At 32.5% G+C, this 17,055-nt stretch overlaps 2 protein-coding genes across 8 annotated transcripts; both read left to right on the forward strand.

Moving 5' to 3' along the window:
* Positions 1–5,354: 5,354 nt before the first annotated feature.
* LOC140807222 (tubby-like F-box protein 14) lies at positions 5,355–8,679 on the forward strand. Of its 7 annotated transcripts, none has more exons than XM_073163979.1 (7): positions 5,355–5,503; positions 5,596–5,703; positions 5,777–5,864; positions 6,192–6,580; positions 6,662–6,749; positions 7,321–7,453; positions 7,806–8,679. In XM_073163979.1, exons 4-7 carry the CDS (start codon positions 6,233–6,235, stop codon positions 8,515–8,517), a joined length of 1,281 nt encoding a protein of 426 aa, XP_073020080.1. In that variant the 5' UTR covers positions 5,355–5,503; positions 5,596–5,703; positions 5,777–5,864; positions 6,192–6,232; the 3' UTR covers positions 8,518–8,679. The 7 variants fall into 7 exon arrangements, with proteins under 7 accessions (XP_073020080.1, XP_073020079.1, XP_073020083.1 ...); XM_073163978.1 differs by having other exon boundaries at positions 5,596–5,698; positions 5,773–5,864; XM_073163982.1 differs by lacking the exon at positions 5,777–5,864 and having other exon boundaries at positions 5,596–5,698; positions 6,188–6,580; positions 7,806–7,882; positions 7,982–8,679.
* A 5,137-nt stretch (positions 8,680–13,816) lies between these two features.
* Positions 13,817–16,433, forward strand: LOC140808111 (uncharacterized). The gene is made up of 6 exons (XM_073165137.1): positions 13,817–13,870; positions 14,061–14,146; positions 14,480–15,283; positions 15,410–15,631; positions 15,717–15,838; positions 15,942–16,433. The coding sequence occupies exons 3-6, from the start codon at positions 14,565–14,567 to the stop codon at positions 16,001–16,003; spliced, it is 1,125 nt and encodes a 374-aa protein (XP_073021238.1). The 5' UTR covers positions 13,817–13,870; positions 14,061–14,146; positions 14,480–14,564; the 3' UTR covers positions 16,004–16,433.
* The last annotated feature ends 622 nt before the right edge of the window (positions 16,434–17,055 follow it).

Below are 17,055 nucleotides of genomic sequence, written 5' to 3' on the forward strand. Positions count from 1 at the left end.
GGCATGACAAAAACTTGTGTGAGGCGTTCTCACGGGTCGTATTTGTGAGACGAATATCTTATTTGGGTCATCCAATAAAAATATTACTTTTTATGCTAAGAGAATTACTTTTTATTGTGAATATCGGTAGGATTGACCCGTCTCACAAATTAAAATCTGTGAGACGGTCTCACAGATTAAAATATTACTACTTACAATATACTATTATACCATGCACATTTTGGTTCCCCGTCCTTAACGATTATAAGTGACTAATGCTCGGACACACGCGATGTTTGTGTATGTAACTTTTGGATTTTGAAAAAACGATTTTTGTAAGTTATACGATACAATTAGATTAATGGAAGAAGTAGGTCTGTCTTTTATTTTTTTTATTATTAATATTTGAATTAATTTAGATAAAGTAGGAGGACTGAAGGTATAAATTTAATTTAATATCACATTGACAAGCCAAATCGGTTAATATATATGACTCGTGTTTAATTAATAGTAAAAATGTAGATATTTCAGCTGTAAAAGTTATATTTCAGCTTTTTTTCCTCATAAGGAAAATTTATCTTTTGCTTATGACCAAAAATATTTTTCTTAAATCTAAACAAATGTTTATTTTTTTTAAAAAAAAATCAGTTTTACTCTATAAGCATACACTGAACAAGGCAAAAACTTATGTGAGACAGTCTCACGAATCGTAGTTTGTGAGACATATCTCCTATTTGAGTCATCTATGAAAAAATATTATTTTTTATGCTAAGGGTATTATTTGTGAATATTAGTAGAGTTAACTGTCTCACAGATAAAGATTCGTGAGATCGTCTCATAACAGACCAACTTATTGAACAATATTACGAAAAAAAAGTAAAATATCAATGTAGCTCCCAAATAGATATTGAAGTTTTGTTATTTAATTTAAAAATTGAAAATTTCCGAATTGTCAGCCCCTACTGAAATGCGCTGTCGCCATCCAAATGTGTCATTCATATTATCAACAATTTATTTGCACTCACTCACTAACGTCTCTTTCTGAAACAAATTATAATAATAATATCCACCTATATCAATTATTTCTCTGTTTCCAAACTGTCTTTTCATTCCCATCCAATTACAAATGTTTGCCCGAAGTTTAATTAAATTAAATCTATTTATTTATATTTTTTTTAAAAACTAAATTTATTATTATACGGGATTTATTGATTTTTTTCTTCGTTAAATTCAATTTCTATCTTTCTCAAACAAGTTGTAAATGAAAACCTTAGTCCATATAATTTGACTTTTGGAAATGCCCAATTATTCTTTTCATTTCGTTGGAGATGACGTTCATTAAATAAAGGGCTTATTTTTTTGGGGGTCTAGATATTTTAAAATTTAATAAATATAATTATTTAAAACATTTTCACGAATATGTTTGTTTAATTCTTGAAATTGACAAGTGGCACGAGTTACCTGAAATCGTTTACTACCTCGAGTCGAAAGTCGCAGTCTTTTATGACTTGTTTGAGTAACAAAATTTTCCACATACTTTATGAGAAAATAAGAGCTGCTAAATCATTTATATATGATTGAGGTACAGATGTTTATGTGAAAGCTAATGATTGATTGGAAGGTAATAAAATCTGAAGATTATTTATGATCAGGACCATATTTTGACATTTGAGATTATTATAAAATTCATTATCATTTATTGTCAGTTTCTAGCTATATGTATATATATATATATACACATACATACACTGTAATGCACATCAATGATCAGAATAATAGTCAAATATCATATTCTTTTTTGTTTTGTTCAAGGCAAAACTCATTTTCACAATGTAATGCATACAAAAAAAAAAAAAACAAGAAACTATAGAGAGAAATAAATTTCAAACATGTATACCAATAATTTTGTGAGGCCAATTAGTCATTACATCGTAAATGAATGCCATGTATATTATACATATTTCACTTGTGTTGATCAATTCATCTTCTTCCACAAATTTCACGTGTGGAGATCAAAGAGTTGCATCTCAATGTACACAATTTTCCGATCTGGATTTGAAGGAAGGTGGGCTTTTCGAGCAACTCTTTCCACTATTGCCTATCTGAAACTGAGATTAAGAAAAAAATTGTATGGAAACATTCAGGTTTAGGCTTATAAAATACTTTCGTTTGAGGTTTTATTTTATCTCGTTTCTCGAAGTTTGATATCACAAACTAACCCTCAAGATGCACAAACCCGTCAGCAGAATAATGTTCCAATCATATTGAGTTGCAGAATATATATATATTTATATAGAATTGTGTCTTTTCATGAATCAATGTGTTTTCGTCAGATAATGGAACCACATGATCGAACACATCTTTTCATTTTAATAACTGAAAGAGAGGCGGCGGCAAATGATGAAATAATAAACTAAGAGAAATAATTATTCAAAACAAAAGCCAGGAGTTGGTTCGGACGCTGCCTGAAAAATCCATGCAGCGAGTTGGGCTCCCCTGCGTACGTATTGATTTCGAATAGCTCTATCTTTTATGCTAAGGAACGATGAGACATGTGAGATTTTTCATTCAAGTTATAAATCTTTGCACCTAAAAAATTACAAATTCACCATTTTTAGGGTTGCTTGTGCGGAATAGCACAGAAGCCCAGACAAAAAGATCCACAAACTTCTGAACTTTCAAGTAGAGAAAGCCCACTTTTTCAACCCATTAGACCGTAAATTCAAATTTTCCAGCAAAAAATACTAATTGGTTTAATAATTGTTTAATTTTATTCGACATTTGAGAAGAAAGGGTATCTATCATCAACCAATTCATGTAATGTATAAATGGCAATTATATGATAATGTTTTTATCACTGGATCAGTGATCGAACAAACTATAATACACAAAGAGGCAATTATATATAACAATGTTTTTATAATCAGATCAATGATCAAATCGATTTATCTTAAAAAAATGATTCCACCGTTTGGACTGATTGAACCGACGATCGGACTAGAAATCCTTTATATTATATAAAATAATAATATTTAAAATTCTAAATATCTTAAATATATATCCAAATTGTATATATGAATAATAAAAATATATATTTATCCAAATTTAGAATCAAAAGGAAAAAATATATATAATCAAATATAATTATATACACATAATTTCTAAAAATAAATAAATCAATATAAAGTCTACTATTACTAAAATATTATTTTTAATAAATTTCAAAATCAAAATATTCATATATAATAACCAAAAAAATAAAATATTAAAATAATTTTTTAAAGGAAAAATCAATATTTTGTTAAAATAAATTAATACATATTGATCGGTCGGACAGATTCTTGAGTGGCTAAAAGGTTTTTAAACACTTTTTGGACTATATCCGTGCCGTTTATCGGTTGAACCTGTCGATGTAATTTTGAAAACACTTGTATATATTTTGCGTGGTTTCCTCTATTCACGAGGGGACGATGGGAAAAATTGAGGAACACTCGTTAATAAATATGAGTGTCGCTATCTCCAAAAATTTGTAAGGTTGATAATAAGCCGTCTGCAGGCTGCAGCGCAGCTTCTTTTATCCATTTTTATTGCCTAATTTAAATTTAAACAAGATAAAATAATGGTTGAAAAAGGAACATTAATATATATATATATATATATATATATATATATATATATATATATATATATATATATAGAGAGAGAGAGAGAGAGAGAGAGAGAGAGAGAGAGAGAGAGAGAGAGAGAGAGAGATTTTTTGTGTTAAATTAAATAGCTGAACCACGGTTGTGCCACTGAATTTTATTCGACGCATAAATTAAACTACAGAGGATAAAATTTATTTAATAACGTATTCGATTTAGGCTTTTGGGCACGTGAAAGGTGAGATGCTTAACGCACTAGATGGCCTTTTGAGTACTCAAATCTAAACATTTGACTTTTAATTATATTTTATTAAATGTGCTTTTATGACAATAATCATATGAATTTCTCTGAAATCTATAAATTATTACCTTAAAATTTGTGCGATTAAACCATGTGTTACGTTTGCCTATTAGTTTAAACCTATAAATCTAGCACATTTGCTGTCACACTTTCGAAACTATACAATATACAAATTACGTTTCACGTACTTTCGAAACAATTTTAAAATGAAACCCATTATTCGCATCAGATGAGATATATTATTATTTTATGAATTTTATGAATGATTGACGTATCTTAGTCGGGACATAAATATTTTTATAACTGAGTCTCAAACCCGAGAACTGATTTTGAAATTGTTTATTTTGAGATCTTGATATTTATATTATTTTATTTTATTTTTGTCAATAAATGAGAAGGCTTGAATTTAAACGAGTGAACTTCTAAGTTCTAAGAAGTCTACAATTGAATTTTTTTTTTTTTTAAAAAAATTTGTATATGATTATCTTGCTAATCTCAATTACTCCCCACGGCTCCACGCATGTTAGGTGTCTTGGATTGTGAGATATTCAAATTGTAGATGCAATTTAGGTAAGCCATTATTTTATAGTGTATATTTTTTAAAACTCTATTGACACAAAATAAATCTACGGAATTTTTTCTTTTAAAATAATGCTCATAATTTCCAAAAATATCGTATATTGTACTAAAAAACTATCGTATATTGTACTAAAAATATAATGCTCATAATTTCAAAAAATATCATATATTATACTAAAAAATTCCCGTAGACCTAAATTTCTTTTTGTTTTTATAAAAAAAATTGGTATACAGAAATTTTCGTACGATATCGATATATTATCGTATATATTGAAATTAAAAATTTGGTGGTAATTACATCGAAATACCGAAATTTTTTTAATGTCATATTGATACTGATAACGATACTGAAAAATTCGGTACATACTATATTGAAATTTGTAATATACCGTTAAAATCGATATATACGATATTTTACGATAGAATAAGTACGATACATCCAAATATTCAATATTTTTCTACACCTTATTAAAAAAGTATATGAAACTAAAGCACTTTATGGTTTATATTATATTATATACCTTTTTTTTTATCGTCCCACAAGTAATTAAGTTTGTTTTCAACCACACAAAAAAACACAAAAAAAGGTGATACAGTCTATCTCTAAAGTGTATATACACACACACACACAACTTTCTTTCCATAAAAAATATAATTTCATTTTGTGTTTTCTCCATCAAATTTTATTTATATTTATTTTATTACATTTTATTTTCTAATCGAAGTATAATTTTGCATACAAAGATATAATACGTTTTAGAAATTATATTAATTAACATGTAACATAATAAATAAAATAAAACTTATTAAATATGTAAAACAAGAATTTTATATTATAATTTAATATTTACATTCGTGACTATTTGCATAGATAGATTATCTCGTGAAGCCAGACTTAAATGGGGCGTGGAGTCGGGGCACCATCGATCGATATACGAGAGAGAGAGAGAGAGAGTACCGTTGGTCATAATCATCAGAGGCTATCTGCATTCGGCGCCAGGTTAGGCCCCCAAACTGAGACTAAATTCTACCCTTTCCGCATTTGGTCTCCGATTTGTGGTCCTTATGTTCATTCTTTACACTTCTAAGCAGGTGTCTGAAATGTTACGTGGTGGGTGGTGATGTTTGTTGATTTTACCATTCACGTGTTGCTTCTGTAAATTTTACCTCGAAGAACGAAGATGATGGATTAAAGGTCGAGTTTTTCTTTATTTTTTTTAGTTTAGTGTAAAGATTTGAAGCTATTACCATTCTTTTTCTCCAATCCAGTCAGGCAAAGCTCTGGGTGTTTTTCTTTTCCTTTTTTGGTTTGGGTGAAAGATCAGGATCAGTTTTTGTTCGGGCTAAAATGTAACATGGAAGTGTTTAAAAAAAACATTTTTTTTACTGAAGATTTCAGTAATTGATGAAGAATTCGTGGTTTAGTACGGCTAACTTCAATATTGATTTAGAAGTGCTTTGATCCACTTATGTGTGCCCCATGTGGAGGAACTTCTTTTGTGGGAATCTTCCTATATGCTTTTTCATATTCTTCTTTATTCTTTCCTGTTAGATATGATGAAAGGTTTTTGGCACTAAGTTTACTTCTAGTTTCCCAGTTCCGAGTATATAAATTGCTGATTTCTCTGTTTTAAATTTTAATCTCAATTTTAAGATAACACATAATTTTGCGCTTCGAATACAGAGAGAATTACAAAGAGGAATTAGTGAATGTCACTACTTTCTATAAATGTCATTTCGTAGCCTAGCTCGGGACTTAAGGGATAGTATTGGAAGCTTATCGAGACGGGGTTTTGAGGTGCGGCTTGCTGGTCATCACCGTGGTAAGTCTCATGGTGCAGTTCATGAGCTACATGATCAGCCTATAGTCATACAGAGCAGTTGCTGGGCTGGTCTTCCTCCAGAGTTACTTCGTGACGTGATTAAGAGGTTGGAGGAGAACGAAAGTACCTGGCCTGGTCGGAAACATGTCGTTGCCTGTGCAGCTGTCTGCAGATCATGGAGGCAGATGTGCCTGGAAATTGTTCAGAGTCCGGAGCTTTGTGGAAAACTGACCTTTCCCGTGGCTCTCAAACAAGTAAAAAAATTTTTTTTTTGAGAGGCTGATAGGCTAGACTTTTATATTCTGAAGCCATCATTATTTGTTTCCCTTTGGCAGCCCGGCCCGCGAGATGGAATTGTCCAGTGTTTTATTAAGAGAGACAAGCTGAATTTGAATTATCATCTGTTCCTTTGCCTAAGCCCTGGCAAGTTTTTCTAATTGATTATTTAGTATTCTGTTGTTCGGTCTGTTAAGTTCTTGAACTAAGTTTGTTGTTGGCCGTGTCGTCTGCCAAGATGAAAAAGTTATTTTGTTATTTTTTGAATGGTTTTTTTTGCAGGTTGTGTTTATATTGAACCTTTTTTCATTTTGAGGAGTAAATTGATAATAATGGAAATTATTTCTTTACTTTGAAGTACCTTTTTTTGGTTGAAGAAACAACTTATTTTAATTTGAAATATTTAATTTGGTAAGCCACATGTTTGAATGGTTACACAATTTAAAATATTCGAATTGCATTGCTACCTCAATGATAGGTTGAAACTTTCTCTAACAGTTAGAGTGGATTTGAATTAAAGATTAAAATCAATTTTCTTTAAAATGCAACCAAAGATAATATATGATGGAACAGAATGGTATAAAATGAAGCGACATGCAGTAGCTCAGGCGGGCGGTTAAAATGGATTAAGCTGAAATGCTCTTGATTAATGCTTCACCTCCTTTGAAATTTTTTTTTCCGAACTTAATAATAAATTAGTATGCTATTTCTTTTTCAGCTTTACTTGTAGAGAATGGTAAATTTCTTCTTTCTGCAAAACGGAATCGCAAAACAACTTGTACAGAATATGTAATCTCAATGGATGCTGATAAAACATCAAGGTCAAGTCGCAGTTACATTGGAAAACTTAGGTGAGCCTGTTTCCTATTTCTACTTCCGCATGTCAGATTTTAGACTTTCTCAAGTATTCAATTGGTCGAAAAATTTAGGCTGTGGAGAAAGGGATTCAGTTAGGATAATTGCTCTTTGAGTTATGCGTATCTTTTGCATTTTTATTTGTGATTGAAATCAAATTATCTCGTGCTCTGAAGCATGGAAATGTATGAAGACAAATCGTCATTCTGATTGGCTTGTACTTAATCATAGACCTTAATGTATTTCAATATCCCAAAGTGTACTGCTGCAATTTCTTTCTTTGTTAGGTGGTTGGGATCCTATTATTAGTCGTTGAACTGATTTGTCTGTTGTTCCTTCTGAAATCAGGTCAAATTTTCTTGGTACCAAATTCATAATATGTGATATGCGGCTGCCATACAACAGCGTCAGTATTCCCGCTTCTGGTAATACCAGCCGTAGGTTCTACTCTGAAAAAGTTTCTCCAAAAGTCCCCAGTGGAAGTCACAATATTGCTCAAATCACATACGAACTTAATGTTCTAGGCACTCGTGGCCCACGTAAAATGCAATGTGTCATGCACTCCATCCCTGTTTCCGCACTCGAGCTTGGTGCTACTGTCCCTGGTCAACCCAAACTCTTTACCCGATCTCTCGATGATTCATTCAGGGGTATATCCTTTTCAGAATCTATTGGTAGCTCAACAGAATTTGGTAGTGCCAGGTTTTCAGACATGGTCATCAGTTCACACGAGGACAGGGATGCCACAAAAGAAAGACCATTGGTTCTGAAGAACAAACCGCCGAGGTGGCATGAACAGTTGCAGTGTTGGTGCCTCAATTTCAGAGGGCGGGTGACTGTTGCTTCTGTCAAGAATTTCCAGCTTACCGCTGCCTCTCAGCCTGCTGCTGGGGCACCTACACCATCTCAACCGACCCAATCTGATCATGATAAGGTCATTTTGCAATTCGGTAAGGTTGGCAAAGATATGTTCACCATGGATTATCGGTACCCTTTATCTGCGTTTCAGGCCTTTGCCATCTGTTTAAGCAGCTTCGACACCAAACTGGCATGTGAATAAAAGTAGCAGAATCTCATCTTTCTTGAATGCACAAACACTGTAGCGATTATGTTTACATATGGATCTTCTGTTTTGAATTGTTAAATTTTTTTATGTACCTTGTGTAAGATTATGATGATGTATTTACTTGTACTGAAAATGTATTAATTCATAATTTATGTGGATCACTTGTGGGGTGCATGCATGATATAAGCTGGCTTCCCATTTAGCGGCAAATTCGAGCATGAGAGCTAGCTGTCCGAGTTATTGGAAAATAATTTGATAATTTATGTGTATTTTTTGAAACCACGAGTTTTGCTGCTTCCTCAAGTCCAAGCCAGTCGACCACCTTATCCCTCTTTTCTCGTTTTGCCCCCCTTCTTTTCTGAATTCATGGATATCCCGTTGCTCTAATTATTGTAGTACTGTCTGGTTGGAGATTTTATGCCCCTCAAGCAACCACGGTTTGGTCAGTCATCACATTTTGCCTCGTACTGGATTGAGTGGAGAACAAATACTATCCAAATAGAGTTGGCTAATTGTGGTGATCGCTACACCATAAGGACCACACATGCATTTGGATGTTAGGTTTGTGGTATGGTTCCATTGCATTGTCGATGTCTGTAGATGATAATTCAAAAATAATATAATTTTAAACCGCCATGACAAAATCTATTGCCAAGATTCTTTTGGTGATACTTCTTATTGAAACGAGGCAAAAAAAAAAAAAAGAAGAAGAAGAAGAAATTTTTGGTTTCATTAGTTTAAATGACATGTTGCACTTTCAATAACCTTAATTTGGTAGCAACTTCGTGTTTGGATGTTAGAAAAAAAAAAAACATGGCAGCGTGAATACACAGTAGGTTCTGGCTTCAACTCTGTGTTTCACAAATGTGTGAAATTAGTCAAATATTTGGATATTTGAGAACGGCGTCGATTAACCGAATTTCCCATTTCTCTCAACCTCAAATGTACGTGTTTGGGAGGAAACTTTCAAAATAATTTATAAAAAGAAAATGAAAATATGACTGGCTATGAAAAAGTTGCCTCCGTAAGACTTCTCATATTTCCTTTTCACAAATCTGAGAATTTTCTTTCCCAACCTTTTCAGATATATGATTCGTCGATGATGATGAATTATTCCGTCTTTGCCAATATTGGACATTTACCGACTGTCAGATCTCTAGGAATTAATACATATATCCTGCCCTGACTAGACAGACTAAACAATCTATACATAATCCTCAAATCATCACGAAAGATTTTGCGGTTTACAATTATGGGAAATTAATCAGAGGGAAGAAATTTTTCAAAAAAAATAAATAAAAAGGAAACGACATTTACCATCCGAACACATACATAAACCCATCAGATAAGAAGCATCTTTCAACACCACAAACAAGTCTCAAACTGAAGATTCGATCGTCGTCTCGGAAGAGGAAGATGACTCCATGTTGCTTGACAGATACTGAGAAGTGAGCACTGCTAGGCATTTTCAACTCACTCAATATACATGCTTATTTATTATAATAATAAAAATAATATATCTTGTAATTTGGCCACTCCCATGCTCAAGAAGACAAAAATTTGTAACCCTGAAAAATAAAGTTTGAGTATGATGGGAAACGAAGATTTGACATGTGTTGACGAATGATCGAACTTTGTGTCCTAAATTTGATAACTAAGGTTGTCATCGTGACCTCAGATTCGAGCTTTTCTGCGTGTCTTGGAGTTGATTGGTCAATTTTGATAAAAGAAAATCAAAGCGGTGTTGATGACTGCTATCTCTGATAATTAACCACAGGATTTACCACTTTAAAAGTGGGATCTAATTAATCAAGAGTAAGTCTCGTGTGAGACCGTCTCACGGATAATAATATGTGAGACGGGTCAACCCTACCCATATTTATAATAAAAAGTAATACTCTTAGTATAAAAAGTAATATTTTTTCATGGGTGACCCAAATAAGAGATCCGTCTCACAAATACGACCCGTGAGACTGTCTCACATAAGTTTTTGTCATTAATCAAACCTAGCGTACTTGCTTCACTTATTCATGGAGTGTTTTCGTCCATTTTAGCATTTGAATGTTAATCATTAACATGTAATAGGACGTATATATGATCTAATTATGTTTGGATATTGTGAGAATTACGAGGATTGGAGATAAACTAACTCCTGGATTTTTCCCTATTGATTAATTATCAGTTATGAAACATAATTTTAATTAATTTCATGTGTTGATAATATTTTCTGCATAAATTTGTATTCCATAAATGGGGTTCGTGTAGTTGAGGGTAGAGGGCCCCCTGAAGGGTCAAATCTTATATATAAAATTAATGAAGCATTATTAGCTTAACTTTATATATATGTTGATGATGATGATGATAAGAAATGTGGAATTATGAACATAAAATATCGAAGGTGGGAGCACGAGATTGAAGATAATGGAGCCCAAGTTTCTAAACCATACAATTGGCCGGTTACCAATGAGTTTAGAGATATCAATGGTATGGATCCACAACAGACCCGTCTCGTGTGGGACATATTTGAGCACAGTAAACGAGTATGAGGCGAATAATGGGTCTTATAATCACTTTAAAATAATAATGCATGAGATAACAATGAAATGAAATTAAATACGTTCGAATGATATTAAATTGAGAAAGAAGTAGATAAGTATTTTATCTGCAATTTTATAAAAAACAACTGGCTAAATGCATCCGAACCCCTTTAAAATCCTAATTATCACAAAGTCCTGTATGAAAAAGTAGTAGACTAATATGTGCTTGAACTCAACCTCAATTTTAAAGATATATAATTATTAAATAGTTTTTATACCTTTAATATAAAATAATTATATATTATCGTTTTTCAGAGCAATACACCCCCCGACTTTAGAGACCAGGGAGGCAATTTTTCACGGAAAGCGTAATCGAAAACACAATTGTAATGAAATTCACATTAACACGATAACCATACGACGGCGTAAAGAGCTCCAAATGGAAGAATGGTAGGATATGCAACATTGAGTGATGGTAAGAATTTGGCCAACGATCAAAATAATCCCCACGATATATCTGCATGCATGCTTCGTTTAATTGCTCGAACAATCCATTTCATTTCGGATCGAATGTGGTTCATACCAAATTTGAATCATAAAATTTTTACTAATATCTAAGGAAAATGGATGCAATAAATGATACTTACACTGAACGAGCTTGAAAAATATTGATGAAGTCAAAATGAAGAAGCACTTCCATCCTATTTATTTTGATTTTGTTCTATTTCTTTTGCTTAAAATAATGATGAATATTATTGAACTGCAATCTGTCTCATGAAATCATTACCGAAATCCATTGTTTCTGGTATAATTTGTTCTATCATTGATTCCTTAATTAATGGATAATTCAAGAGTCCTTACACCATCTAATTAGATAAAATACTTTCAGATTATCAGGTAATATGTGTTAATGAACTTTATCTCTAATGTTCTTGACTAGATTTCATGTCTTTTTTTTATTAACAGAAGTTTTACTATGTAGTTTGAACAACATATATTGTAGTTTTGCTTTTTCCACCAAACGTGGCTTCTTTTTCTAGAGATACTAGAAGCTATCGCTGCACAAAAATACTAGCCGCAATGCACGTACGTACTTAAATCTTTTCAACTGAAAACTCCGTGAAACTTAAATCTTCTAGGCTGGTGGTCTTGAACTCATTTTCAGCATTTTATGAATAATTTGATATTTATATTGGATCCCTTGATAAATTAGGGTTTTGGGTTTTAGGAACAATATTATTGTGGTGGATAATTTATTTTAGGCATTTTAAAATATCTTTTGATACAATTTAAACTACTGAGATATTATATTATTTTTTTTAAAAAATTATTCTATCTAATAATATTGAAAAATTTTAAAATAATTTTTTTTTATAAATTGGTAAATAAATTAGAGCATGATCAATGAATAATGGATTACGGAATTTGATATTTGGATTTGATCCCCTTAATAAAGTAGGAGTCTTTTGAGTTTTAGGAACAATGTTAATATGGTGGATCATTAGTTTAGGCCTTTTAATTATCCGTGAGCAGTCTCATGTATGTGTGTGTATATATATATACACACAAATAAGATATATGTCCCACAAATACGACCCGTGAGACCGTCTCATACAAAATTTTGTCTTAAATAAGTTAGTTCAATATAGATATTTTTAGAAAAATTAAATTCTTTTAAATTGTATGTTGTTACGAAAGAAAAAAAGAATATTTTTATTCTCGGGCTTTTACCATAAACATATATAGGGATTGGAGTTTGATCCAAAGAAGTCTTCACTTTGGTGTCCTTGTTTAGGGTTCTAGAATAGTAATAAATCCCTTTTCTTCCTGACGAGAGATCGAAGAGAATACCTAAAGAGCTTTTGTATCACACAGAAACCTTGAGAATCTTGCATCTAGATTTCAAGACTCGAGTTTTACTTTAATTTTCCTCAGAAATATATAATTCTCCTGTGGTTGCGAAACAATTCATGAGCCATGGTAATCCATGTTCCTTATTCTCTCTCTCTGAATCTTGAGGTTGCGTTTGGAAGAATGAATTTTTTAAATATTTTTTTGTTGTTTAAAGAAATAAAACCCCAAACTTCAAATCCGTTATATAGTATTTCTTTTTTTTTTTTTTGAGAGACATTATATAGTATTTCATATTCAAATAAAATGTAGATTGAAGATTTGATCTTTTGCACCCTTAGTTTCTCTCGTGATGCATTCTGTGTTTGCGTTGGGATTTGGTGTTTAGGATTGTTTTTTGTTTTTTTTCATTGGCCCCTATTCTCCTCTAGTCTTGCGTCTGGATTTTGCAATTCAGGGGAACCCAACCTGTGTATCTTATGGTTGAATTTTCTGTAGGTGAAAAGTCACTCGGTGTAAATAATTTAATGTAGCAGGATAAGTTCCTTAGATATGCAAAGGAGTGTAATTTTGTGAAACTTTTCAAGCTTGAAATCGACCTCGTTTCAAATGATGCACTTTCTTATTTGATTGCTATGAGTAACTTTGTATTTTGTACTCTGTAACCAGTGGTGATATGTCTGCAACATGATCAACAGAATAAAGTGTCCAGTAAAGAAATCGACATTGCATGACCAGGGCTTAATATTTTTCTGGGATTAATTTGTTTTAGCTAATGTCTAATAAGGTTGCACTGGATGTGAACTGCAGCGAAAATATTCGAATAATGAGAAAAATATTACGAGAAGTTTAAGATTTCAGGGTCTTGAATCCTTTAAAAATGAACGTTTTAATTTATTATTAGCGATGTCATTTGGCTTCACTGCTTGTATGAACGAAATGTTAAATGGAAAGGAGATGTATGATAGTGAAACATCGCAGGACTTTTTTTAAAAGCACGTGAATTTTTTGACAGTTGGATAGGGTGCTGGATACATGAACTTTTGAATTCTGATTTCTCTAAGCATCGACTGGATATCTTGCTTTTCTCTGTTGCTGGGATTATGTGATGGTGCTTCATAGTAACTGCTGCACCTATCAATCATGCAGGAGACAATATGTTTGCAGTGTGGCAATAAAGGATATGACAATGCTTTTGTATTTTGTGTCAAATGTGTGTCTTATGCTGTCCATCGGTAAGCTATGATTATTGATCTTATGCGTTCTTTTGAGTCCCTGCAATATCCTGCTTTTGCCTCTTGGAATTGGAACTTGTTACATTTCTTTATTCTCTGTCCTAATTTTATTGAATCTATTTATCATCAACTAGCACTTTTACAATAAAGAAACTCTGTGGATGCACGAGAGTGTGGCTTTAAATTCTATTGAGGATTTATTAGTGATTTATAGCCCAATATAACTCGTGCACTTTCTGTTCTTGTTCTTTTGTTGAGGTCTATTTCGTTTCTGGGACCCTCACTTTTTTCATGCTGTAGTATGCTTAGTGTGTGTATGTGCATTTTTTTCAGATATTGTTTGGATGCAATACCAGAAGATTTTGATGAATTTGTTCATTGGGTTTGTGATGACTGCGAAGCAGAACAACAGTCCCGGATGGTTCCTCCTCGGGAAAAAATCGAGAAAGATGATATATTATCAATTGAGACCAAGGAACATTTCTATGAGGATCTACCTCAGCATTTATATTATGCTTATACAAAGCTCGACTTTGTTGAGTGTCCCAAAGCAGCCGATAACTTTCTCGAGAAAGTCATAGGGTTGAACAATAAGGAAAATGAAAAAATCGAGCAGAACTCCCAACAGCTTGAGCAGGGAGAGAATCGGTATAATAAGAGGCAGCAAGAGAAGTTATTATATTTTATTCCCCTGAAAGCGAACATGAAGAAAAAGAGAAGCAAGATTAAGAAATCTACTATGAAGAAAATCAACAGTAACTCCTCCAAGAAACCTTGTATGGAACACGAAAAGGTAGACGTTGGCATGCCTATTAAATCGGCAAGTGATGATCCTATACTTTGTGAAGTGAAGGAAAATAAAATTTCTGAGCTTGGGATTATGGAGAATCCTATGTTATCGTGCAACATATCTTCCAAAAGTTCAAAGACGAAAACCCTTCTGTCTTCGGAAGCTAATTCGGAGGGGCAAAATCAGGAAAATAACGGAGTCGAATTAATAAATAATTTAGTTGGCATCTGTACAAGCAATGACCACAAGGAGAATGGAGGATTAGAAGTTGGGAAAGAGTTTCCTAAAGATACGAATATGCTTGAATGCTCTACATGTGCTGAACCAATAATCATGCCAATTTGGAGGTGAGAAAATTAATAATTACCCATACCAATTCTGTCAACCTATGTATTATGTGGTTGTTTTAGAACACCTGTATATTATGTGTTTACTCTCTGTTTGATTACCATTTTTTATTTCCTAATCGACAGTGGAAGTTTTAACATGTCTGGGAAAAGACACGACATCCTTGATGGACTCAAAGGTCACGTTTCTAGCAAAGCATGCCAGAAAGTGTACGAGGAAATAAGTATGTTTCAACCGGATCTTCACCTGAAATTGCTTCCATACTCTGATGTCAGGCCAAAACGTTTCGAGTTATCAGATCCCAATGAAGATGATATCGCTCTCTTTTTCTTTCCGTCTGAGATAAGGTGGGCCGCAGTCTATGCTCTCACTCTTTCCTCTGAAATTTCCGTACTTTTTGACCAATTTAGTTTTACTATTTTCCTATGACAGTGAACCGGCTTATGATCAATTGATTGATGAAATGATGGATAAAGACCTCGCTTTAAAAGGCGGTGTGCAGAATGCGGAGATCTTGATTTTTACTTCCATGGTTTTGCCACTGATGTATTGGAGTAAGTTTGATTCCAATCCTTATCAAGATCTGTTGATTTTGCAACATATTTTCTCATAGTCACCCTGTACAAGACGTAAAACTCAAATAATTTTTGTTTTCAGGATTTAACAAGAAGTATTATCTATGGGGCGTATTTAGGGTGAAGCAACCCCTCATCCATTAGACCCCAATTCACATACAGTGGAGCAGGGGGACGACCTTTCAGCGCATGATGATCTTCCAAACGATACGGATCTGAAGATGAAGACTTGTGAGGCTCGGAGTCGTCTTAGTTTGCTCAGCAACGGTGGCAGTTGTGGCTCAGGCACTGCTTGAGTTATTCTTAGATCTTCTAGTTTTCTAGTCATTCGGCTGCTGCTCATAATATTATTTTATTAAATATTTTTAAAAAAATGTTCCATTAGCGTCTTTAATTTCAACACTTTAATAAATTTTTTGCCCCTTTCATTACTTGGAGGAGCACATTCTTTCATTACTTTTCCACACATTAATTCCCATCTTCCACCTTTATCGCCGTATGGCTATAACAATGCAAACAATAACTAGTCCAATCGTTTATAAATTCAAGAATGTCTAATATCAAAACAATATTTATAATCACTAATCAGAGAATTTTCAAGATTTTTGCAACAACTCAACAATGTTTCAGGAGTAGGTCTCATGTGAGACCGTCTCACGGATCACAATCTGTGAGACGGGTCAACCCTGCCCATATTCACAATAAAAAGTAATACTCTTAGCATAAAAAGTAATATTTTTTCATGGATTATCCAAATAAAGATCCGTCTCACAAAATACGATCCGTGAGACCGCCTCACACAAGTTTTTGCCATGTTTCAGATATATATAATCTTGATACCCTCAAATTTTGTTAATTGCACAACATGAATTTTATATTCATAATATCATAACATGATTTTTATTTACGTCATTTAATTTTTTACTATAGCCAAAAATATTTTCTTCAACATGCTAGTTTTTTATGTTCATATGATATGTAATTATTAAATTATAATATATTCAATATTTATTTCAGAAATATATTTTTTAAAATAAAGGAATGTTATTTATGTACTAATTTTTTTAAAAAATATTACTTTACTATTTATTAGCTCTTGTGCCATATTTTTGTAATTTTTAATTTAAAAATGGAATAATAATTCTAAAAATATAAAATTAAATTGCCATCTTTTTCAGAAGATTATATATATATAT

This window comes from Primulina eburnea, chromosome 12, assembly GCF_022965805.1.
Source record: "Primulina eburnea isolate SZY01 chromosome 12, ASM2296580v1, whole genome shotgun sequence".
NCBI classification, from domain to species: Eukaryota; Viridiplantae; Streptophyta; class Magnoliopsida; order Lamiales; family Gesneriaceae; genus Primulina; species Primulina eburnea.